At 38.6% G+C, this 27,265-nt stretch overlaps 1 protein-coding gene and 1 long non-coding RNA gene across 3 annotated transcripts in view; one reads left to right on the top strand and one right to left on the bottom strand.

Annotated features, from left to right (window-relative positions):
• Positions 1 to 15,394, bottom strand: part of SDHAF3 (succinate dehydrogenase complex assembly factor 3) — a 51,469-nt gene extending 36,075 nt beyond the window's left edge. For both annotated transcript variants that reach the window (XM_045826940.1, XM_045826939.1), the window contains exon 1: positions 15,170 to 15,394. In XM_045826940.1, coding sequence (XP_045682896.1) covers positions 15,170 to 15,343 — 174 coding nt within the window. In that variant the 5' untranslated portion in view covers positions 15,344 to 15,394. The remainder of the gene's footprint in view (positions 1 to 15,169) is intronic.
• LOC123811038 overlaps positions 1 to 26,754 on the top strand; it is a 164,754-nt gene extending 138,000 nt beyond the window's left edge. The window contains exon 3 of the long non-coding RNA XR_006784337.1: positions 26,483 to 26,754. This is a non-coding gene — a long non-coding RNA (uncharacterized LOC123811038). The remainder of the gene's footprint in view (positions 1 to 26,482) is intronic.
• Positions 26,755 to 27,265: the final 511 nt, after the last annotated feature.

Genomic DNA, 27,265 nt, shown 5'->3' on the forward strand with positions numbered 1-27,265 from the left:
TGTCATTTTAATTACATGTTTACCAGGCAACCTTCTAAGCACCATTCAGTTTCCCAGAAAGCTTAAGAGTAGTCCACAATTCCTTGCAATTCTGAAGTCAGAGAATTTTCAAAACAACAAAAGCTCTTTCAGAACTTATCTGGCAGCAAATCCTGACCTAAAATAGACACGAAGCCTTTATTTACTGTACTTAATATGAAGAATCTAATATTTTACTGAAGAAATATTTATGTATTTTATTACAGAATATAATAAAATACAGACTCCCAGATTCCATTGTATGTTTCTTAAAATGTAATACTATGTCTTATTACCTTTCTAAAATCTAAAAAATTCTGAATTTTGAGACATGTGCAAGAGGGTTCCCTGGATCTAAATATAAGTATTCTTTTTTAAAAAAAGATTTTAGGAGGCAGAGTTCAGCAACATGCTCCCCCCAAAAAAGATTTTATTTATTTACTTTTAGAGAGAGAGGGAGGGAGGGAAGAAGGGAGGGAGAAATAGAGGGAAACATCAGTGTATGGTTGTCTCTCGTGTGCCCCCCCACACACCAGGGACCTGGCCCACAACCCAGGCATGTGCCCTGGGAATTGAATGGGAGACCCTCTGGTTTGCAGGCCAGCACTCAATCCACTGAGCCACACCAGCCAGGGCTAAATGTAAATATTCTGACTTCAGGAAAAGGAAAGCCTTTTTCTCCAGTCTCCTGTCCCCCACCCACAGAAATGAGTAAATCAGCATTCCAATTTATACTTTAGTATTATATAAACTTAGTGTGAATCTGATGCCAGTATCCGATTGTCTCTGGGTATTCATAAAGTCTAATCGCAGACCTCCAAGATCAATTACCAGGATATATAATCACAATCCTGAGTGGCACATACCTACCTAGAATTTCTTTCCTAAGCCTACTAATTTCCAGGCCACCAAGTGAGCCTGTTTACCATCTTCCATCCTCTCTGACTGACCTGCAGAAGACAAACGAACAATGAACCAATCTCCCCTCCCACACTTACCTCCCTGTCAGCCTTCATGCAACCTTCTACAGTACTTAGAAAAAGATGCAAAATTGAAATACAACAGATTAACAGCTATTGAGTAGCAATTAATTTTGATAAGATTAAGTTTTGGAGAATCGATAAAGAGTATTTAAGTATGTCCATTATGATAGTAAACATGAGATCTGGCTGGTGTGGCTCAGTGGATTGAGTGCTGGCCTGAAAACCAAAGGTTGCTAGTTGGATTCCCCATCAGGGCACATGCCTGGGTTGTGGGCCAGGTCCCCAGTAGGGGGTGCAGGAGAGGCAACCACATATTGATGTTTCTTTCCCACTCTTTCTCCTTCCTTTCCCCTCTCTCTAAAATTAAATAAATAGAATCTTTAAAAAAGTTAAAAATGAGAAGATTCTTCATGTTACTGTAAAAAGACTTAAAACTATATCAGATGGATGGCTCAGATGATTCTTTTCTGACCTCAATTTAGAGCTCTAGAAATTCTAAATATGTCTTCTAGTGGTCAGGTAAAGAAGAGTAACTAAAGGTTTAGAGTCTACACATGTTTTAAGCAACACTTTATAGTTTTCAAAGTACAGATTCATATATCCTTTGTCTGAATTATCCCTAAGTATTTCATATTTTTTGATGGTAAGTAGTGTTTTTAACTTTTAATTTCCAAATTTTCATTACAAGTACACAAAAATACAGCTACTTTTTATTTATTGATCATGTATCATACAACCTTGCTATATTGACTTATTAACTATAGATTTTTTGTAGATTCCACCAGATTTTCTACATAATCATATTTTCTATGAATAAAGACAGTTTTATTTCTCTCTTTCCAATTTGGATGCCTTTTATTGCTTTTCTTGTCTTATTTCAGTGGCCATGTACAATGTTGAATATAAGTCTACACATTTTGACATTTTTTCATTTCATTTATAAAACTCAGCAAGAAATCATATAAAATATATAGCTGACATAATTTATTGAACATGAAGAAGTATAAGTCTAACCCACAAAATTTAAAGGGCAAAATTGAAAAATACATTTATAAGGTACTAGTATTTGACTCATTGGATGTGTCTGCCTCAAGTGCTTTGTGACAGAAGACTGGTAACCAAAACACTGAGCATATCCAACTGCATTTTATAAATAATATCTGTAGGCTTTATAATTACTAAAGGAATATATGATCTTTGCAGAACATATGCAAAATTTGAGGTACAAGGAAGAAAATGACAACATCCCTAATCCTATCACCCAAAGATGAACACTGTTTATATCTAATTGTATCATGAGCAGTTTTCCACATCAGGAATTCTTCTGAAATATCATTTCTAATGGCTGCACACTAACCCACACATCACATGGCTATGTTATAATGTCATTGTTCTTCCATCATTGGACATCAACACTGCTTTACATTTTTCACTATTGCCATAAACATGCAGCACAGCAATTAACATCTTTGAACATAAATCATTGAATGACCTCTTCCTTTTTCAAGAGGTCATTTTGTTCATTCTTTTATTAAAGCTGTTAATGCTTTCCCTATCCAAGTAAAATAAACTCTTTTTATACTAATGCTATCAGTCACATATCATACTAATCCCAAATATACTATTTGCTTTTTTATTTTAGCTATTTTTTAATTCAGAAGGTAAAAAATTTCATGTTAAGTATAAACATTAAAAAGACAAAATGCACTGTATTTTTATTACCATCCTATTGTTATAGTAACACATAACCTTAAAACCAACAGAAAATATTAAAGAAAAAAAATCAGTGGCGCCAATGAAAAGTGTAAAGGGACTAAGCCATTATATATTTTAACTCATCTCCTAATAAAATTCTATCTTGGAGGTAAAAGAGAACACTTTGGCCCATCCCTAATTTCAAGGGTACAATATCATTTCCCCTAATGAGACAACTGAGGCCCAAGGAAACCTTCCAAAAATCACACAGAAAACATGTATGTGCCTGACTAGTACACCAGTTTAACAGTTACAGCACCGTAACTTCCATTCTTACTTCATTATTGGGAAAAAATCTCTGAGAGAGAAATGTGTGACAGTTAGCATCTTGGGCTAATAAACATTAGCCCAAAATAAATCATAACTTAAACATAATTTAAGCATTTATTATGCTAGAGGTGTAGAAGATAAAAACTTGATTAAGAAGCTCTCCTTTCCCTTAGGAAACATTTTAAGAAATGGAGAAAAATTTAAATATACAAATAAACTGTAGCAAACAAGCAATTTCAAAGAAAAAATCTATAATCATTTTATACTGCAAAAGCTTAATATCTTTTGGAAACATTAATTCCCAAAACTTTAACTAGATTTTCATGAGGTTAAAGCACAAGATATTTGTCTGTCTAGCTGTGTGATACAAAGCAAGTCATTCTATTTTTATAGGCCTTAGTTTTTTCATACTTAAAATGAAAAAACTGCAGATTTCCAGTCCAAGATGGCAGACTGGGGAAATCACAGGAACTTCTTATTTCCTGTCCCTTCTGAAATCCCACTGAATGATACTGACGAAATTTGTTAAAGGGGTGATACATAATGACTAAGAGAACAAGAATAGAGGAGCCATTAGCTGGCTAAGAAATTGCAACAAATTTTTCAAGATCAATGAGAAATGCAACAAAACAGCTCAGAAAAAGAGGAAGCCACAGTTTAGAATAGGAAACAAGATAATATAGCTGAAGATAAAGCCAAAACTGCCAGAACCAACTGAACACAAACACCAGGTAGGTAAGGAAATCGGAAGTGAAAAACAAATCCACGAAAGATTAATTGAACCTCTGTAACCCTAAGAGTAATTTTCCAGTGAACAAACCTACATATATACAGTTCTCAGTCAGCTTTTATTGCTCAACTTGTAAATGGACAGATAACCAGATTCACAAGATATTTGAAATATGAAAGAGATCAGAATAAAAGTTTCAGTGTCCCCAGAAGACGAGATAAGTTAAGAAATAAAGAATACATTGCTCTTGTCCTGACTGGTGTGGCTCGGTTGGTTGGGCGGGCATCATCCCACAAAGCGAAAGATTACTGGTTAGATTCCTGGTCAAAGCTCATGCTTGGATTGCGGGTTCTGTCCCTGGTTGGGGTGAGTGCAAGAGGCAACCAATACATATTTCTCTCTCACATAGATGTTTCTCTCCTTCCCTTCCCCCTTTCTAAATAAATAAGAATATGAGATCTGTCCTGGAAAAGTCCAGCCATCGTTAACATAACAAAAATGGTTTGCACAACATTGATGTAACCTGGCAGCCAAGGAGAGTGGACTGGAATATACATGCATGAACAATGATGACTTCACTGTACTAGTCAGGGAGGGCAGTAGATGCTACAGAGTGAGCATGTGCACTGTGTGGCCGTCACATTCAAAATGACTGAGCAAGTAGAGCATTGAATCTGCATCAAATTTTGCTTTAAGCTTGAATATTCCTCCACAGAATCTACTGGGATAATTAAGAAGGCTGCAGCTATGGGCAACTGGTGATTGGCCACTTCATCACAACAACACACCTGCTCATACATCATATCTTGTGCATTTTTTGGGGGGAAACATCAAATCGCCCAGGTGACTCAGCCCTCGTACAGCCCACATTAGGTGCCCTGCAATTTCTGGCTTTTCCCAAAACTAAGATCACCTTTGAAAGGGAACAGATTTCAGACCATTGATGAGATTCAGGAAAATACTAAGAGGTGGCTGATGGCAATTCCAACAAAGGATTTTGCAGAATGTTTTGAACAGTGGAAGAGATGCTGGGAGAGTTATGTGAGATCCCAAGGTGCCTACTTTGAAGGGGGCTGAGGCATCATTGTCTTATGTACAATGTTTCTTGTATCTTGTATCTTCTTCAATAAATGTCTCTACTTTTCACATTACATGGCTGGATACCTTCTGGACAGACCTTGTATATTGCTCTTTATCATAAGCTCTCCTATACTAATTAACTTTTAACCACATGCATACATTACTTTGCTTTTTAAAAAAAGTTTAAGTGCATTAAAGTAATGTGAAGCTCCCTTTCAGTCAATTCTAATTCTCATGTACTTCTATTTTTTTATTGTTGTTCAAGTACAGTTGTCTCCATTCCCCCGCCACCACATTCCCCCACCCAACCAACCCCCCATCATGTACCTCTTTTTAAAAAAACATGAACCAAGGATGTAAAAAAAAAAACCCTAATAGTCATCTGCATTGTCTTCTCCACAAGCATAAGATTTTTTACGATTTTTTTCAAAGATTTCTTTTAAAATATTTTATTGTTGTTCAATTACAGTTGTCTGCATTCCCCCCCCACTTCCTCCCACCCCAGCCAAACAACCTTCCTCCCCTGCTTCCACCCCTCTCCTTGGTTTTGTCCATGTGTCCTTTATAGTTGTTTCTGAAAACCCTTCCCTCCCCTTATCCCCTCCCACCTCCCCTCTGGTTACTGTCAGATTGCTCTTAATTTCAATGTCTCTGGTTATATTTTGCTTGCTTTTTTCTTTTGTTGATTATGTTCCTGTTAAAGGTCACATCATGTGGTATTTGTCCCTCACTGCCTGGCTTATTTCACTTAGCATAATGCTCTCCAGTTCCATCCATGCTGTTGCAAAGGGTAGGAGCTCCTTCTTTCTCTCTGCTGCATAGTATCCCATCGTGTAAATGTACCATACTTTTTTGATCCACTCATTTGCTGATGGGCACTTGGGTTGCTTCCAGCACTTGACTATTGTAAATTGTGCTGCTATGAACATTGGGGTGCATAGGTTCTTTTGGATTGGTGTTTCAGGGTTCTTAGGGTATAATCCCAGCAGTGGAATTGCTGGGTCAAAGGCAGTTCCATTTTTAGTTTCTGAATAAATTTCATACTATTTTCCAGTGGCTGCACCAGTCTGCATTCCCACCAACAGTGCATTAGGGTTCCCTTTTCTCCACATTCTCTCCATCACTTGTTTATTGATTTGTGTATTATGGCCATTCTCACCGGTGTGAAGTGGTATCCCATTGTGGTTTTAATTTCCATCTCTCTGATGGCTACTGATGCTGAGCATCTTTTCATATGCCTCTGGGCCCTCTGTATGTCCTCCTTAGAGAAATGTCTGTTCAAGTCTTTTGTCCATTTTTTAATTGGGTTGTTTGTCTTCCTGAAGTACAGTCGTGTGAGTTCTTTATATATTTTGGAGATCCAGACAGTTGTTCTTATTATGCAACCATAAAATATATTTAGTTCATAAAATAGTAAGGAAAGTCAATAAAATTAACATCATACATATAACCCTTTACCTTAAAATATGTGTAAAAACTTACTTCAAAATTTTAAGACATACTATGTATACATACACAGTCACACACATACAGATCTGCTTTGGAACCATATTCACTAGCATACTGATATTATTATGCTATTACCATTATTTTAAATCTGTAAAATCCAATAAATTTTAAATCATTTAAACAAAAGGAACATACCTCTAGGTTCCAGTAGTATAGTTATAAAGTCAATAATATATGAAATATTGATCAAATATTGATGGTTTTAAAAAATCCTTTAGTTACTTTATACATAATCATTATTAGAACACATCTCATGACACCAATAAAAGTTAAATGTTCCTAAATAAAAACATCTTAAAAGCTTCACTAAAAATACAAATGTTTCAGAAGTGGGGGAAAAAAAACAATTTATGTTCCAAGTATACACTATTTCATATCCTCTGCTTTATTCCTTTTCAACCATTGGTTAAAGACCACAATATTACTAAAATTTTTTAAAGGTAAAGGTTAATGTAAAAAACATACATGTGTGACACATCATCATTCAATACACCACCACAAAAAATACTACATTGAATAACACTCAGAATAAAGAGTACAACTGAGAGGTCTCCAAATGACTCACTCATATTTGGTAGAGATATCTCCCACACACTGTCCCTCTACTGAACAGAGAGGTACTTCATTCCTTTTCTGCCCCAAACTAAAATACAAACTACAAATCAGGATGTTCAAAAGCAACAAAATGAGGTCTTCAAATTAGGTAAGAGAGGCATACAATTATAAGAACTGCAAAATACCCATTCAACCCTAATTATACCAAGTTTAAAAAGACTCTAAATATAGGTGACATGCAACTTAATCATACATTTTTTATCTGATCATCCACTTCAAAGTGATAAATAAGAAAAAGATGTCCCATGTGAGTTACAAATAGATGGTTACATTATGTCTGAAGCCCTTCCTCCTTTCTAAAACAAATACAACAAAATAAAACAAAAAGGCAACTGTTATGAGATCTAAACTATCACACAACTCTAATTAAACATAATCAAGAAGGAAAAAAGTATGCTCCTTCGCAGAAGTAGTTGGGAACAACTAAATATAGAAGAAGATAACCGGACAGTTCCAGCATCTTGTTTCCCGCTATCTTTCACCACCTTCTTCTGTATTATACCCAGCCTGGAACTTTCACCCATACCTTGGGACCACGAACTCCAGATAAGGAATTCCAAATCTCCAGCCACAATCTTCTCCTGAGTATCAGATCAATACATATCTCAGAACATTTCCACTTGACTGCCGCACCAGAATTTTTAACATAAAATGTACCACACTGAACTCATTCCCCACCTGCTCCTCCTATATACCTATTCTGATTATTGGTATCAAGTTCTAAAACCTGAGAGTTATCCATTCTATTTCCTCCCCTCACTAATCTTTTATCAGTCACTAAATCAAATCTCATTTTACCTTAAAAAGGATAACACCTAAACAAATCCATACTCTCCATTCTCGACCCCTCTGTCTTGGTTTAGATACAAAGATATTTTGGATTACTACATCTCTCCTAACAGTTCTCCTTACCTTCAGTCTGGCTCATTTTTCAATCATTCCTTTATATTGCTGCTAAAGTGATCTTTCTAGAATATAATTTGAATCATTTCCACCACTGCTTAAAATCTTTCAACGATTCAAAATATAAATTTTATCCTTAGAATATCCTATCTCTTGATACCTCTTTAGCTTTATCTTTTCCTAATCTCCCACATAATACACTAAGTTCCAAACACATCACTGCAGATTCTAGAAAAAAAACATACTGTTTCTTATACTTTAATACCTCTGCACATGTTATTCTCTTTCTAGAAAGTCATTTTCATGACACTTTCAAGTATCTTTGACTTGCTCAAGACTCAGCTCTGACATCATATGTGGACTTCAACTTCATCCACTCCCCCTTGTTCCCATCGCATTTAACAGACACCTTTGCATACTACATTATAATTATGGATTTATATTCTACTATTTTTTGGACACCATGAAAATAAACCACAGTTACTATTTACTTTTGTGTCCCACATGCCTAGCACTTTTCCTGGCAATAATAAGTGATCCATAACTATAGAATGTTTAAGGCCTTTGCTTTTTCTAGAACCAGAACTTCCATTATAAACATCCCCCAACAGACATAGAGCAAAGCAGCTACTTAAAAAAAATACCAGAATCCAGTTAAGAAAGCAATAGACATAAACAAGTGGGGCAGAAAAAGGAAAATTACACACACAGAGTATCTTCAGAGCAGCTCCTGGGAGCTCACTGTTTTTCACTCTGTATCTCACATTCTATCACAAATATGTTTTACTTGCTGTTTAACTTCCAGTGCTTATTCTGACTTCCAAAAAAATAACTAGTGAGAAGTTCTCTCCACAACAGGTAGACACAGAAAGAAAAATGAAAAGAACTAGTTAAATCAGCTATAACTCAAAAATTGCCATCATTAAACTTTTAAGATTCCATAACACCCCTGAGCTACCAACCTCCAATTCCACTTCTAATAGTTGCCTCCTAAAAGATTTGAGAGTAAGACTGCAATGGATATTTTATCGCCAGTTACTGACATTCTCCCTAACAGATTCCCAACATCTCATTCAGAATTCACAATCTTTCTCCTATGGTAAGGAAATTACATAAAATCACTATTTATTCTGTAAATATTCATTTACATTTTTATCCAAAAGATAAAATGAAATACTTCCCACCTACCTACTCCAACTGGTCCTTGAACAGGAACTTTCCCAGCTGAATTCCCACTAATATTTGCCACAGTTATCTGTGATCACAAATAAAGGGAACAGGAACTTTCCCAGCTGAATTCCCACTAATATTTGCCACAGTTATCTGTGATCACAAATAAAGGGAATAGAGAACTCTCCTAATACTGAAGCCTCTAACATTCTCAGTCCTTCCCCCTTGTTTTTCTCCAGTGGTACCCAACTTGGCCCATTAAGTAAAACAAATTCAGAATCCATTCAATCCATATGTAGTTTTAGAAGTGTGTGAGAGCATCCCAGAGACCAAACTACACAAAGCACAGTAAGTGCACAATTGTGTCACTCTCAACTAGCACAATATAAACATCAAGATGCAGGCATAGGTAAACATGGATCACCTCCTTGCACAACCACAGCAAAAATTACAACTAAAATACAAAACAACTATCACCCAGATTGTCAGAAAATAGAACTGAATGGAAGTCCAACAACGAAGAAGTTAAAGAAGTCACATTCACCCAGACAAGTAGGAGGGGTAGAGACGCCAAAGCCAGTAATCCCACACCCACATGTGGTAGATAAAGATCAGGAGGGGATACCTCAGGAGTGAGGGATCCCAGCCTCACACCAGCCTCACATCGGACCACCCAGGCCAGAGTCCCACTGCCAGGAAGATAAGTCCCCATAACTTCTGGCTGTAAAAACTAGTGGAGGTTGGGGCAGCAAAAGAAACTGTGTGATCTCAGGCATCTCCTGTTAAATCCTTAAATAGCCTACAACAGATTTAGGACTTACATAGACCCACTCCCTCTGGGCTCCAGCACCGGGGCAGCAGCTGAAAAGGGGCCATTGGCATAGGGGGAGAAACTGAAGTGTCTCACTTCAGAGTCAGTGCCAGGAGACAACTTCCTCTGGGACAAAACTCCAGAGGCTAGGCAGCAGCACTGTCCCCTTTCTAAGCCCTCCCAACACAGAGCCACAGAGCAGTGACACCACGTCTGAGGCTCTCTCAACCTGGTTCAAATGGGTTGCCCCACCCTGGCAATTATCTAAGGCTCCACCCCATCCAACCTACTGGTGCACTTTTCTACAATAGGCCACACTACTAAGACAGGGAGTCAAAGCAGCTCTACCTAATACATAGAAACAAACACAGGGAGGCTGTCAAAATGAGAAGACAAAGAAATATGGCCTAAATGAAAAAACAGAAAACTTCAGAAAAAGAACTAAACAAAATGGAGATAAGAAATCTATCAGCTGTGGAGTTCAAAACACTGGTTATCAGGATGCTCCAGGAATTCATTGGGTACTTCAACAGCATAAAGAAGATCCAGGCAAAAACAAAGTTTACACTAAGTGAAATAAGGAAAAATTTACAGGGAATCAACACTGGAATTAAATCAATGATCTGGAATACAAGGAAGGAAAAAAATTCAATCAGAACAGCAAGAAGAAAAAGAATCCCCCCCCCCCCCCCAAAAAAAAAGAATAGGCTAAGGAGCCTCTGGGACAACTTCAAATGTGCCAACATTTGAATCATAGGAGTGCTGGAAGGAGAAGAGAAAGAGCAAGAAATTAAAAACTTATTTGAAAAAGTAATGAAAGAAAACTTCCCTAATTTGGTGAAGGATATAGACATACAAGTCCAGGAAGCACAGAGAATCCCAAAGAAGACGGACACAAAGAGGCCCGTACCAAGACATGTCATGATTAAAATGCCAAAGGTTAAAGATAAAGAGAATCTTAAAAGCAGCAAGAAAAAAGCAGAGTTACCTACAAAGGAGTTCCCATGATACTGTCAACTGATTTCTCAAAAGAAACTTTGCAGGCTAGAAGGGACTGGCAAGAAGTATTCAAAGTGATGAAAAGGAAGGACCTACAACCTAGATTACTCTGTCCAACAAAGCTATTGTTTAGAATCGATGGGTAGATAAAGTGCTTCCCAGACAAGGTAAAGTTAAAGGAGTTCATCATCACCAAGCTATTACATGAATTGTTAAAGGGACTTATTTAAGAAAATCAAAACCACGAACATTAAAATGACAATAAATTTACAACTATTAACAATTGAATCTAAAAAACAAACTAAGCAAACAACCATAACAGCAACAGAATCATAGATATGGAGACCATTTGAAGGGTTATCAGTTGGGAGAGGGAAGGGAAAGAATGGGGGAAAAGGTACAGAGATTAAGAAGTACAAATCAGTAGATACAGAATAGACGGGGCATGTTAAGAACAGTATAGGAAATGGAGTGGTCAAAAGAACTTACATGCATGACCCATGGACATGAACTAAACGAGGGGGGATTGTGAGAGTGAATGGAGGATACTGGATGGAGAGGGGCAAAGGAAGAAAAGTTGGGACAAGTGTAAAGCAGAATCAATACAATATATTTAAAATAAATAACTTTTAAACTAAAAACAATGGAAATTCATGTTATAACTAGTAGCATCAAGTATAACAATCATCAGTTAGATGTTTTGAAGAACACATGGGAGAAAAATGACTTAAAAGGCCAAATGAGGGATATCACTCTCTGGTATCACTGCACTAGCTAGGTTTTTCTCCCTGCCTAGTCACTGGAGTTTTCCCTAGCCCTCATCCTTGGAAAGAAGGAAACTGGTTCTCTTGGTAGAATCCACCCTACCTCTTCTAATTCCCAGGCTTAGACTAAGCTGCTTTTCAACTGCAAGAATTATTATTTTAACCAAGCAGATCATTGGGTTTAACCCAGTTGCCAGATTATTAAGTACAGGGCCCTAGCCTCATTGGTCACACTTTTCTTCATTCCAAAAAAGTAAGTAGGCCTTGGCTGGTGTGGATCAGTGGACTGAATGCCCGCCTGCAAACCCAAGGGTCACTGGTTCCATTCCCAGTCAGGGCACATGCCTGGGTTGCAGGCCAGCTCCCCATTAGGGGGCATGCAAGAGGTGACCACACGTTGATGTTTCTCTTCCTCTCTTTCTCCCTCCCTTCCCCTCTCTCTGGAAATAAATAAATAAAATCTTTTTTTAAAAATAAGTAAAAATGCTAGATCAATAGCAGGGAAGAAGAAACAATGCTTGCCTACAGAACATTTCCAAGTAATAAATTCAGAAGGAATAAGGGAGACAAAGTCACCATTGTAACACAATGGGAAGATCCATCAATGAATGCTAAAATTAGTTGGAAAAGCTTAAGGACAAACAGGATATCTGTATAGCCTCAGAGTATCTCACCCAAAATATGTGTGAATTTCAAAAAGGAAAAGAGTAATTTCATAATGGAGACATCACGTTAAGCAAGTGATCATGTTTTACATCACCAATAATATCTTGTGCCCTCTGACAGGTTGTATGGAGAAGGGCACATCACCCTCGTGGCATCCTTTCCTACAATGCTTAACACCAGTCTTATCAAGAGAACACACCAGACAAACCCAAACTGAGAGACAATCTACAAAATAACTAATACTCTGCAAAATAGTGTCAAAGACATGAAAGATAAGAAATTGAGAAAGTGTCATAGACCAGAGGAAATTAAGGAGACAGGATGGCTAAAAATTGTACTATGTAGGACCCTGGGACACATAAGAACATTAGTGGAAATACAGGCAAAATGTGAATAAAGGCTGTAGTTAAGAGTACTGTAGCAATGTTAATTTGCTAGTTTTTGATAATTGGTTATGCAAAATGTTAACATAAGGGGAAGCTGAGCATAGGATGTATGGGAACTCAGCATTGTCTTTTTAACTTCTGTATGTCTAAAATTATTTTGAGAGTTAAGGGGGGAAAAAAAGATGAATTCCTAATACCAAGCCTTCTAGGTTGAACAAAACACTATTTTCACAGCTTTTTTTAATGCCCTCTCTTTCCTCCAGTCTACTATCAATTTATGAGTTCCTATTCTTTCCCTTAAAAGCTTCCAAGTTCTTATACTTCAGAACCTCTCAAAGTGCCTTTACTTCTTTCCAACACACAGCTAGACTCTCCCTCCTGTCCTGCCACAAACTGACCTGGCTTAAAAGATGTCATTTAAACACCTTGATATCACATAGTTTCATTGCAATTAATTTATCAAGTGCTTTTAAATACATTTACATACAAAAACCTTTAAGTGCATATTATAAATACTGTTATTTCACAGATAAAAAACAAGACAAATTAAGTGATGTGACATATTATAAATGTCAAAACCTGAATTTGAATCCAGTTCTGACTCCAAAACCAAGTTATGATATTAAAAGGTACTAGTTTTCATTTTATTTTTTTAAAGATTTTTATTTATTTATGTTTAGAGAAGGGAAGGGGAGAGAGAGACACACATTAATGAATGGTTGCCTCTCACACGCCCCCTACTGGGGATCTGGCCCACAAGTTCTGGCCCACAAATGGGGCCAGAACTTGTGGCCCCATTTGCCCCATTCCCATGTGCCCTGACTGGGAATTGAACCAACAACTCTCTGGTTTTCAAGCGGGTGCTCAATCTACTGAGCTACACCAGCAAGGGCATCATTTTAAAATATTCAAATTCCCTAGCTCCAGGAAGGCCAATTAATTGGGTTGGCCAAAAAGTTCCTTTTTTTCCCCTGAAAGATAGCTCTAATAGTGCTTAGCTGTTTTTAACTTTATTCAAAACAATTTTGTTAAATTGTATTGTGATAGCTGTCATATAAGTGTGCATTTTTTAAAAAGTCAAAATTGGTGAATTTTTATGCAGCCATTTTAATATTGAAGATGGGAGAAAATAAGCAACATTTTTAGAATATTATGCTTTATTATTTTAAGAAAGGTAAAAACACAACTGAAACACACAAGAAATTGTTTATTGTATGGAGAAGATGCTGTATCGAAAGTAGTTTGTGAAGTTTTGTGCTGGAGATTTCTCGCTGGGCAATGCTCCATAGTGGGTAGACCAGTTGAAGTTGATAGAGATCAAATTGAGACATTAATTGAGAATATCAATGTTACACCACATGGGAGATAGCCAACATACTCAAATATCCAAATCAGTAGTTATTGGTGAAAATGAAAAATGTGTCTCTTATTTTACAGGAAAAAAAAAACATATGGACTTTTTGGCCAACCCAGGACATCTAATACATAATATATTTAGGAAAGTTCTAAATTTCACCCTTGTCCTAAATGTCCCTTTTGCAACATTTTGCAAGCTTCAATAATTCTACAATCAAGAATTCTAGGATTCAGTGACAAGGTTTTGTGTTCACTCTAATCTGTATGACCTTTAACAACAGACTTCAGTCATCTCTTCAGCCATTAACATTTTAGGTTGACGGATTGCTTACCTGTTTTTATACAAACACTGCTTCAAGTTTTCAAATACCTGAGATCTCGCTCTAATCTCCAATTCCATTTGTTTCTTGATATTTACAAATCAGAACTAGAGGTAATCCTGCAGGGCTCCCAACCCCACGAAATATAATATTCTGAATATCTTTTTCCTCCACCCAAAGGCGGGGGGTGGGTGGTAGAGAAAGGGCTAATCCCTAGTGCAGGTGTCTGCTTTAAAGGTAATAATGCGGGGCGATGTAACAAAGTAACGTGACTTGAGACTCAGGAGAAACCAACTTTCACCTGACTTAAACTGACCAGCATTTTCTCTTTCAACGCTTGTAGTCCCCCAGGCTTAACTGATTTCTGTATCAGTCAACTAAGAACATTATTAAGACCCAACAAAGAGCACTTAAGTCTTAAAAATAGTAATTATGGAAACAAGACTCTAAGTATGAAAAGTTAGAGGTAAGGAGAAAACCATTACTTTATTAATCGGCACTTGCTCCGTGCAAGGCACTGGAGGGGACATAAGCTCTTTGAGCACCTGACGGTGATTTATCCCATCCTCACCTCTCCAGCGCCTGGCACGGGCAGATGCTGATGGAACGGGATCTGCTCCAGCGAGGAACCCGTGCGAGAAATCCACGGGCTCTGGCTGTAACTTTGGGAAGTACTGTTTGAAGAGCTTTGCGCTGTTTAATTCAAATAGAACAGGCTACCAATGGCGTGGGACCCGGAAAAACCAGCCGGTCTTTCATAGAGACAAACCGGGACACCTCTGAGGGACCCCCAAGAATGTAGGGCAGGGAAAGGGGGGCGGGGCAGTCACTTGCCTCCCATTCCTGCAAGAAACGCCGGGCTTCGTCGGAACCAACCGTCTTATGTCTCCTAAACTCGTCCTTCACGTACTGGTCACCAAGGGCTTTAAGGTCTGGGGGCAGAACGCGGTGCAGCAGTAAAATGCGGCGATACAAGGCCCGGACACGCGAGGCGTGAGCGGCCGGCATAGTGCCGCGCTTGGACTGCAGACGGCGCCTGCGCAAAGGGACGGCGAGTGCCAGCTCACGGCCGGGTTTTAAAGAACTTGCAGGAAAGCGGAAAACGGCGTGCGACCTTCATCCGGTTTGGTCCGCTCTAAAATCAGGACCATCCGGAAACCAGAGCTGCAGCGACAGGAGGAAAATGGGCCGGTCACTGCCTGGGCGGAGCTGTAGTGGAGTCGCTCTGTCACAGCCACGACTGCTGGAGGGCTGCGTCTGGGTGACAGAGGGCTCCAACGAGAGGATTGGCGTGAGCCGGTTGCCACCCCACAGTCACACTTCATCATCTTTGACTTTCATTCCCTGCCCTTCACTCCCGATAGTCCTGAGAAATCCTTCGCAGAAATCAGTCTTCTCCAGGAAGCTTCCCATGCTTAGCTCGACCCCCTTAAGGCTTCTTTACTGTTCTATGTTCTGCGAGAGAGATCAGAGTGGGATTAGCCTACTAACTTACATACTTTGCACAGTGATGTGCTTCTAATTTGTTTGAAGGAATGGCCTCTTCCTCGTAATTCAAGCGAGCCCTAAGCCAGTTTTGTTAGCCCAAGTCAAATTAGAAAAATCATGAAGATGCATTTGAAAAGTATGGTTTCCAGGGCCATGATGCTGGAGATCTTGATTAAATAGACTGAGATGAATAGGTAGAATCTGGACAAGTACAAATCTCCACCTTTTGCAAAGGCGATGAGGAGAGTATTCTGACCAGTTTTCAAAGCTGACAGCAACTTGGCCTGGTTCTTTCCTGTCACACCTTCAGCACATCCTTCTGGCTCCACTACCAAAATATATGCAGAATTCAACCATTTCTTGTCACTTCACTACAATTGCCTCTCTTTACGTGGTTATTGTGGTGGCTTCTTGTGTTCCTGCTTCTGGCCATGACTGACTTCAGTCATTATCCACCTAAGCTGTAAATCAGATGTCCCTCCTCTACTCAACAAAATCCTCCAGTGGTTTCTCTCATCATAGTAAAACCCAAAGTCTCTCCGCTTCTTAACTCACTAAATTTTCTCTTTGTGCTTTGTCCCTAGTTGACCAGTTCTAGCCACACTGACCTACTGCTGCTACTTCCTAGTTCATGTGTGAACAGCCCAGGAACAGTCCCAAGTGAGGACCTTGGTATTTGCCACACATGTCTTCTTGGCTAACACCTTTCTTTCAGTCAGCTCCTTACTTCAGCCCCCCACCAATGAGACTCTCCCTGGCCAGTGCATTTGAAATTACAACATCATTGTGCCCAGAACTCCCTAACCTTGGCTTTTCCTCCGTAACACTTACTTGCTTATTTTACTTATTTGTTTATTACCTGTCCCCACCCTCTGCCCCACAACCATGACCCTAGAATAAAAATCCATGAGGGCAGAGATTTTGTGATTTTAAAGGTGTCAAGTGACTCATGACCTGTTGGTCAAGAAGGGGCAAGAGTGTGGGAATTTGTGATGCTCCCTCCTAGACACCAAACTCTTGTCTGTGCAACCTTTTTAGAAGACAAAGACACTTTCCCTGCACCAAGGGCAGGGACTTACTCATTTTATTGCCCTATTCAGGGCCTACCACTATGCCTTACAAGTAAGCACTCTAGTATTTACTACTTTGAATGGGCTTTTTCATTTTGCTTAAATTTAGAAAAAATATTTATTTAAAAGAACACAGGGTTTTTTTTAAATGAATTTAATTTGGTGTTATGACAAACCACATTAATGGCAAGGATTGAATGCCAGTGTGGTTATTTACTTCAGGAACTTTTTTTCTAACCAGACTTCATCTCTTCACATCCCTGTAAATTGAAAATTAATTTCTTATTCCAGTTTACTTTTCTCTGGTTTCCTTTGGGGTTAAAGTACATGTATAATAAATACTTCTTTTAGAACCAAAGCTCTTCTAAAAATGTGGAAAAAAACATTCTGCCAATGAATTAATTAAAAAGTAACAATAAAAGAAGCAATTCAGCCCCAAAGAGCTGAAAAGGTGCACGGAGCGCAATCGATGCTCAGAAATGGCAAAGGATGGGTGAGAGAGAAGCCAAGACCTGGTGGTGTGGTTAAGCCATTAGGTGAGAAATCAAGCAATAATGGGGACAATAATAACAAGTGACCTTTTTTTTTCCAATGGGCTGGACAGTGAGCTATGTCTTCCAGATAAAACTGTTTCTTTGTCAAAATTTTCCATTGACATTTCAATTTAAGTTGACCAGTTTTCCTCTTGTGGTCAAAATAACCATAAACTGAAAATAAGATCTGAGGGAAAGAGCCAACTCTACGGAATGTTTTAAATGTTTACTATTGTTGATATATGAAAATGGAAAATCAACCAAAGTCCAGGTATATTGTTATGTTTGATCATTTAAAGTACTAATGATATTAATTGTTTTCTAAGGAGAAAAATACTGACCACTGCTACAGATGCTGAAAAATCATTTGACAAATTCATCACCCATTACTGATTTTAAAATAATAGTAACAAAATGGAAATCAGGATTCCTTACACAAAAGCCAGCATCTTAGTTAATGGGAAAAGAACTGACAAAATCGGCAAATTTTTGTGTAAAAGGGGAATGGTAAAACAACATATGTAATATTTCCTTCATTTTGCAAAAAAGATAAACCATAACTACAATGTGCTATGCACACAAAAATATATGATTAACTCAACTGTCTATACTTGAGTCAAAAGAGAGAGCAAGAGATTGCCTAAAGTTGATGACCTTGAGGTGGGCAGAGCTCTGGAGGACAGGCATAAGACCCTGAAGGACACTGGATTTAAAGACTAACCAGATACAGGGAAATGGGGCAAATGGCCAAATCAAAAAAGGCTCATGCTTTTGCTTATGGAGGTGCAATTGACAAAAACAGAAAAGCCAGGAGAGAAAGCTGCTTTTGGAAATGCATTTTACCTTAGTTACATTGAGTTTGAAGGGACAGGCTATACTAAATGTTGAATTAAAAGTTGCCTAATAGTAGTAGTATAATTTGCTCATTGTCTAAGTCAGTGGGTTCTCAACCAGGGCTGTGTATTACAGTCACCTGGGTAAATTAAAAAAAAAATACCGATAATCAGGCTCCACTCCAAATCACTTGAATCAGAATCTCTGAGAATGGGGCGAGGCATTAATATTGCTTAGAGGTGCCTTCAACTGATTCTAATGTGCAGCCAAGACTGAGAACCAATGGAGTACCTTTCCAACTTGGAGGCCCTTGGTTCCGGGAAAAGTACGTAAGATATCAAGGCACTGTGTTAGGAACTGATTGCTAAATATCCAGTACTTCAACTCTAAAGAGTTCCTATAACATGAGGATAAAGATTTCTATATAGCTAACAGTATTTTAAACCATAAAAGTAGAAATCATCTCTGAGGAAGTGAATGGGAAAGTGAAAAGAGGAATGATAGAACTCTGGGTTAGATCCACATTTGTAAAGCGGGAGGTGACTCGGGACTTGAGGGCTGTCTGAAGAGCTCACTCCTGAATCATCCTGCTTCCCACAGGTCGCATCCGCTGTAGCACTGTGTTCCTTTAAGGAAATGGCTTAAGCTTTCCAAATAACCAATGAACATTCATTCAGAACACGGCTTACTTAAACAAAGTAGGCACTTACTAAAAATTTATAAAATCTCTATTATCTTTATCTTCTTCCTCCCTGACCTCTTCCAACCCAAGCCTTCCACCAGAACACTTGATTATACCCTAATTCTTCTGAGAGGTGGCTTTGTTATTATCCTCTTTGTTTCTTATACTGGCACCTCCAATTATCCTCCTCATGAGATTATTCCATTCAGCTCATGAACATTTACAAGACCAATTCACAGTGAAAAAAAAAACATCCTCCATCTATCCTGCCTCTCTTCAAACTACCATCCTGACACTACACTTCTTTCATTGGCAAACTTGAAAAAAATTTCCCTATTTCCATTTTCATTCCACACTTCGTCTCTTTTAATCTATTATTGTCCCCACTACTCCTCTAAAATCACTTCCTTCAAAGTCACCAGTCACTTGCTTCTTACCTCGTAGAAATCTTGCCATGTTTTGGCTTTCATACATTTGTGCTCTGCAGGTGATCTCACCTCTAGGGTTCCATTACCTCTCTGTCCTTAGCTGGCTTTAGTTCTTCCCCCCACCAAATGCTAACACATCCAAAGGCTCAGACAATCTTCAGCTTCAAGGCTCTCTTCCTCTCTGCTGTCTCACTATCCCCAGCAATTGGTGATGCTCTGCTGCCCCCACCTGGCCAAGCCTATTCTAACCACCTCAGTGGCCTTCACCTGGAGAAGGGCCAGGAATCTTGCCAAATCTCACACATACTCCGGACCTTTCTATGAAGTTTCAGCCTTCCTCATATCTAACCACTGGGTAAGTTCAAACTGGATGTCTCACCCCTTCAGAGTCTATAGTCCACATTAAACTCATCATTTTTCTCCAAAGACCTTTCTCTCTCCACCATTCTTCACTTTACCTGGACTCAGGATTCAGGAGGCATTTACAGCATCTTCCACTCTCTTCATGTATCTTGTAATTGACCAATCCCTATTGAGACTTCTTTTGTAAATCAATCATTTTTTTCCGATGTCAGTGGCCCACCTGCCTAGACTCATTTTCCTCATTTAAATGATTACGATAGTCTTCTAACTGGATTCCCTTTCTCCAAAACCTTCCAGAGCTTTCCCATTGCCTGCAGTGTAAAGTCTGTTTTCCCAGTATATAAAATTGGATTAAAAAATTACATTATAGCTACAGGCAAAACTTGCAGCTAAGCTAGTATTAACTCACTTTTTATTACATTAAACATATATGAAAGTATTTTTCATTATAATATACCATTGTATATTATGCACTTTATCAATTGAAAGGAAAATTCTGAAAAATATATTCAGGCATATATTTCAACTTCATAATGCCATTATACTTTTAACCTACAGAAAGTAAACTCAACTGTCTATACTTGAGTCAAAAAAGAGAGGTAAAAAAGTTAACAAATGCAAATAATTGATAAGGGAAGTCATTCCTCTTCCCTCCCAAATTAGAATAAGGTCACAATATGTGTTCTTTATACTCACAAATTTAAGGTGACCAAACCATATTAATATTCAGCTAAATTCCAACTCTGCTATTTTTCAACTATATGACCTTGTACTAGTTGTTTAAGCTCTCTGGTTTAAGCTTCCTCCTCTTAAAATGAGAATAATATTATGTACCTCAAAAAGTTCTTGTCCAGCTCTGGCTGGTATGTCTCAGTGGTTGAGTACTGGCCTGTGAACCAAAGGGTCACCAGTTCAATTCCCAGTCAGGGCACATGCCTGGGTTGTAGGCCAGATACCCTGTGGGAGAGCACAAGAGGCAGCTACACATTGATGTTTCTCTCCCTCTTTCTTCTTCCCTTCTCCTCTGTAAAAATAAAGGAATGAAATCTTTTAAAAATTCTTGTTCATTTTAATGATTTAATATATTAAAAAATTCAGATTAGTTAGTCTGCAGCAAATAGGAAGTGCTAATGTGCTAATTAGTGCTAGGAATGTTGATGACAATGATATAGTAAATTGATAGCTGGTAGAAACCATGTTTCTTAAGATTTTTTAAAACTTTTTCCCACTTTAAAATAGGCCATTAATCTTAGGTGTATGAAACTTAAATGAACTGAAATGATGTAAGGCAATCACACTGTGGCTACCTAAATTTAACCAGAGTCTATACCTGAGCCTCTATGCATACAAGCATGATGGTTTTCCTTTGGGCAGCCAGAGCAGTTGTCTGCAAACTGATAATCTCTCATCAGTATGAACTGAGTTTACTGATTCAAGGTAAATCCTAGTGTGTGTTGGACTCTCAACACCTATGATAGGACATAACTTTTTAGTCTTGGACTATGTTGTGAAATCACTTGAATTGCTATTACTCATAGTGGCTGAGAATGACTTTGATAAATTAAGTGAAAAATTAATGTTTAGTCTCTGCCTACCATTCTATAACCATGAGCATACAGAAGGAGGATCATTTATCTACTGAATGAAGAGTGGGGGAGCCTGGATAATTCTGGACATTACATTATTCTGAATCAGTAACTTCTTAAAAATTATTTTCAAGGTTGCCTTAAGAGTGTTTAAACAAAGGTGCATTTGTTCTTCCTTCATAAAATAAGACCTTGGCAATAAATGTTTATATTTATTAATGGTTAGTACTTCTTTAAAAACATAACAGCAAATATCACAGTAGTCTTAGAATTAGTTAGTAGGCTCAAGTTTTAGAACAAATCATAAATTTATTTTAATTACTTTATTTAGTTGAACCTGGAATGGCCTTTTGGGTAGTCTAATAATGTTGTTAAACAGATGAGATTATTTTAAAATGGATATATGATGGAATTACAGCCTTTCTCAAGAATGTCACAACAAATGCAGCCAGTAATGAAATATTCATTTCAAGGTGAAGTCAAATTAGATCTATATTAACAATATATTTTTTAAAAGAGTAACATAAGTCCAGTCTACACTTTCTCAAGAACTGTGGCAGAATAAACATTCTACAGAGGCTCTACTGGGCCATGTATAGGTGTATGACATTAAAGACTTTTTTTTTGGTTTACAAGTACTCAATTGCAAGATGTTTATAAATGTAAAATAAATCCATTTTTCAGCTATCTAGTTATAGTCCAGAATCATTATAAATTAAATTTAGACCAAACTAAAGGAGAGACTTAAGTGGTGATTCTTTATTTGTATTCTACGTAGCAGGCTCCTAAGGAGTCCATAAAAGCCTGCCGAAGGTGCTGAAGGAAGGGTTCTTCCTACCGGAGAAACTGTATAACGCCTCAAGAAGATGGGCCTCAGATCCAGGGATGATTTGTCCAGAAAGCAAATTGACCCTGAATTGGTGCTTCTCAAACTGTATTGTGCTCACCCATTATCTGGGTATCTTATTAAAATTCAGATTCTGATTCTGCTTGTCTGGCGAGGGCCCTGAGCTTCTTTCTGCATCTCTGACAAGCTCCCAGGTGATGCTGAGGCTGCCGGGTCACAGAGCACAGTTTAAGAAGCAAGTTCCTAAAACACAATCTGTATCATAAGCTAACAGAATGACATTTTCCTTCCCCAAACTTCTTATTCAGATATGTATAAAGTGGATATTTGGGGCAACTTGTAAACATTTTAAATTTCTCCAAATTCAAGTTAATTTAAAATATTTTCATTACTGTCAAAAGGAAGTGGTATGAAAAGTGAAAAGAGAATAACTATTCTTTAAATAAAAATAACACCTGAGCCCTGGCTGGCGTAACTCAGAGGACTGAACTAGGGCTGCAAACCAAAGGGTCGCAGGCTTGATTCCCAACAACTGGGTTGCTGGCCAGGTCCCCAGTAGTGGCCACGTGAGAGGCAACCACACACTGATGTTTCTCTCCCTCTCTTTCTCCCTCCCTCCTCCCCTCTCTAAAAATAAATAAAGTATTTTAAAAAATAACACCTGAAAAGATAACATAAATTATCAAGTGCACAGAAGAGCAGAAATAAGGCTGGAGTATAATAAACTTTGAGTTGAAGAGCCCAGGCATGAAAGAACACTACACAAGTGAAGGTGAATCAGTCCATCAGGGGAAGTACTGTCTCGGGTCTGGGGCTTGCCTGGCCTCGGTAGATAGCTGTTGTGTGTGGTGGAGAGTTAAGTCTTAAGTACTTAAGGCTAAAAGTATTCACAAGGGCCTACAGTTGCCTAATCAAGTTGCTTTTATGCTTTTGGATCAGCATTACATTACCCCACAGGGAATTTAAACACAACATAAACATGTATTTAAATGAACTTAGAAGAAAGCTTGTAGTCCCGTCTCCTGTTTTAATTAGATATGTCTTATATAAGAAACATATACATGCAGACTCTGCGGTTTCCCTGGCAAGGCTGCAGCACTCAGTAAATCCACTATAATATTATTTTTGTTTGCTTTTTTTCCTCCCTTAATTAAGTTTTTAAAGTTTCCTTAGCTCTCTGTGTGGCTGCTTCAGCTTAGGCAGCCGGGCTTGTGGTGAGGGTTTGGGAGAGCACATACCAGCCGCCCTCACCCCTCCCGGCGCCTGATCGTACTACCTCCTGTGCAGGAGATAGGAAAGAAAAAGGACAAAGAAATATCCGAAATACACAATAAGTGCCCTTCATAGAAGCCCCTCATAGCATGCTTAAGAAAAGCCCATTATTTTTCCAGCCTATTGACAGAGTGAGGGATACTCAAAACTCCTCAAGTATGTGGACAGCCTTCCAAGGCTCATGGAAAACAAGGATAGCGTCCAGTTATATGATGCCAATGTATTAAAATATTTTGCTGGCCCAAGTGCTATCTTCACCATAGATCTCTGGACTGGAGGTAGCTCTAAAAGCCTGTTTCAGAGGCTGGGATCATGTCTTAACAAAATAAGCAATGCAGGGGCAATCAACGCATGAGCCTCTAACTTCTCTCTCTCGTTACAGCCTCACTGGGGAAGGCCAAGTTTGATTGATGGCACATGCTGAATAGTTACTGAGATTAGAAAGCTGACTGGCCTCAAAAAACTTGTGAGTTTTTGCCTGCCTTCTTGTTTTGTTTTAGTTTGATATTAATTAGACCTTAATTAAATGGAGCTAAAAATCAAGAGCAAAAAGCAGCACAAGCATAATATGAAGTATGTGTGCTGATACAGCAGGCTCCAAGTATGTGTGATTAAGCCGGTGGAGACTCGTGTCAGATACAGGCATGCATCTGCGTACCGTGTTTATCTCTTAGGAGTGTACTAGAGAATAAAGCTTAGTGAGTCCATGTAGTTTTCTTTACTTTATGCTTCTGTTCTCTAGGTTACACAGTTGGTTTAAATAAATTAAAATTTATATATGAACAAAGGTATACCTAGAAAAAAGACTGTAAGAAATATACCTAAATATTAGAAGTCATTATTCTGAAAAATGAAATTAGAGTTACTTTTTATTTTTTCTTTTCCCTCCACCTCAGAATTTGAGCCTTTTAAAACAAAACTGAACAAAGAAGATTATACTACAAGCAAGAGCATATGTAATTAATAATTTTTCTTGTTGATATGTGTTCCACAACTATTTTACATAAGTTACTTAACTCAAATATTCAGTATAATTTATGAAGAATCTCCTATGCACCAGGCCCTGTGCTTGGCATTGGTAGTACACTAATATACATACATGTTTTTATCAAACAAATATCTAGCTACATGTTCTTCATTGACCTATGGAAGGTGCTGGAAATGCAGGCTCCTTGTTATCTCTGCTCCTTTCCTAAATTTCTCCTTATTCTCCACCTTTTTTTGATGTCACTTAGAGTGGAATCACTCTACACAAGCTTTTTATCACTTTTTCCATCTTTAGTGACAGTAATGCCACCTGGTGCCAAGGCATAACTGCCTTCAGCCATCAAAACACAAAGATGCAGGCCTAGTGTCCATCTCTTTGTGGCTTTGTGTTAAAAACTGGTAATGGTACAACAGTCCTCACACTCCTCTGAGGCAGGGGCAGGCCTGGGGAGGTGTCAGTGAGCCCCCCTTGAAGACACTCATATTTAGGAAGCCCCAAAGAAAACTGTGTGAGATCAGGCTCATCAAACAAAGACTGAACAAAGAATAAACAAAGACTGATCAAATATTCAAAGACCAGTCTGTAAAAGATGCTTAGCTTTTTTAGTTAAATATAGGTCTTCAAAATGGAGCTTTTGTGTACACCCCAGCTTCCAGAAGAAACCACCAAGATTATCAACTTCCAGTGATCATTGAAATTCTAATGTAGCTAAGTGGTGCTCCTTCATTGTCTAGGTGTAGCATGTTATTTGGAAACATCTGCTGCCAAGCCCACCCTGCTCCTTTCCACAATAGACAGCACATTAAAGAGCTTTCTTGACTGCATAGTTGAGGTCCTTACAGTACAGACCCCAGCCCTTGTGCCTCCCACTCTTATTTCTACACAACCTTTCAGTCCAGTCAATAGGCCTAAGTAGCTAGTCCTAGAATATGCCTCTCACTTCCCTATTTTTATCTCTTTATCCTGAATCCCTCCTTTCTTTTCTCCACTTTATCCATCCTCCAATGAGAAGTGACATACACTTCTTTAGGAAACTCTATAAGAGGACTTCAACTCCAAGAATGCCTTGCATCCTTGGACTCCACATGCTTGTCTCTGCAGAAATCATTAAGCCATGAGTGGGTTTCAGGGAGAAGATGGTTTGGATTGGGTGGAGCTGTCAGTCCCTGTCCACACACTCTTAGAGCATCTTCTCTCTCCAGCTCGTTACCATTCAATACGACGTTGGCTTTCTTGTCTTTTGCCTGCATGAGGCAGCCCATCTAATAAAGAGCTTAGGTGGACCTTCAGTGGGTCCCAGGGTCCTCCTGTGTATTATAGAGCACAGAATGGGTAATCCAAGAAATGTGTAATCGTTACTTTGTGGTCTCATTGCTCTTTATCAACACTGAGTCCAACCAAGCAAACTTTGTGCCCTTAGGAGGCAAGGATCATCTCAATGTTCCTTTTATCTCTCAGAGCTCTCCAGGCAATACTTTACCTATGTTAAGTGGTCAACCGATATGTGTTTCTTGATTTCTTATTCAACACTATCAATGACAAAGTTGTCTAATAGAAATGCCACAAAGTAAAAATGTGCCTTATAAATCTGGCTATCCGGCTCCTTTTCCTTTGGACCCTCAGCTGGACCCCTTTTCTGGTCTGGGTATTCTCCAGCGATACTCAAGCTAGATTGATTGCAGTGGTTCAGATGAGAAAAGTGAGAGTGAAGAGAGCATAATGTCTTCAGTGTCATTATCCCTCCTAATAGCATTTCTAAAAAGATTCTGGAACTCCATGATAACTTTGTGACAGACTGTTTATTGTCCCATGATATTATCTTCACTTGCCCTTTTTGGAAACAGAAATCTCACATTTTTACTGAACATGTGGCTGCCAAGCTAACATCATATAATATTGTCTAGCCTTCCTTGTATCTGGCCAGAGGCGTAGGACTAACTTCCGGCCAGTGGAACGTAAGCAAAAGTGATGTGTGCAAGTTCTGAGTCAAATCCTTTAAAAAATGAATTTACTGGAATTCCTTTCTATCTAGTCTATCTTTCTTTCCCTTGCCCAGGCTCAAATGCACAGCACAAAGCTGGTGCTCCTGTTTTGAAGATGACAACAACAGGCCTAACAAGATGGAAGGAACCCTGGGTCCCTCAATTACTTCATGAAGCAGAACAACCTACACACACTAAATTGCCAATGAATTCTCAGCTGATATATGTGGAAAACATAAAATTTTATCTCATGTGAACCACTGTACTTTCAAGTCTCTTTATTAGAGTAACTTAGCCTGTATGCTAATTAATATATTTTCCAAATAAACAGGATTTGTTGAGAGCAGCTCGTCTCCCTTAATTGTACCATATACTTTACTTTTCAGAAGCTTTTGCACAGGATCTGGCTTCTGTCAGGACTTATTTCAATGTATGATGCTGCTTGAGGACACAATAACAATATACATGGTGTGTCCCCTTCACCAACTGGAACCTTGAGTGACAGGGTATGGTTTCTCTGGGATAAGTACCACCCAATTTTGGCCTTCTTTCATTTTGTCTTTCTCTTGTCAACAAAGCCTTAAATGTCACTTTATAATACACAAATGCATACATGGGACGTTTTTCACCGAAGTCCCACCAGTCCGAGGCACCAAAATTGGTGCCTCGCAAAATTGTGCAAGAGGCCTACTGTATGACACGTACTCCTGGAACGACATTACATCTAAGAGCTGGGGTCCTAACAAGAGCACTCCAATCAGAGGAGCGGGGAGCTGCCTCTCTCTCACCTCTCTGCCTCAGAAAGAGCTTCCACCTGGTTTGCTGAGATACCTGTGCTGGGGCCCCGAGATGTCCCA

Source organism: Phyllostomus hastatus, unplaced genomic scaffold (assembly GCF_019186645.2).
Source record: "Phyllostomus hastatus isolate PE091 unplaced genomic scaffold, TTU_PhHast_1.1 phas_scaffold_78, whole genome shotgun sequence".
In the NCBI taxonomy this organism is placed as follows: Eukaryota; Metazoa; Chordata; class Mammalia; order Chiroptera; family Phyllostomidae; genus Phyllostomus; species Phyllostomus hastatus.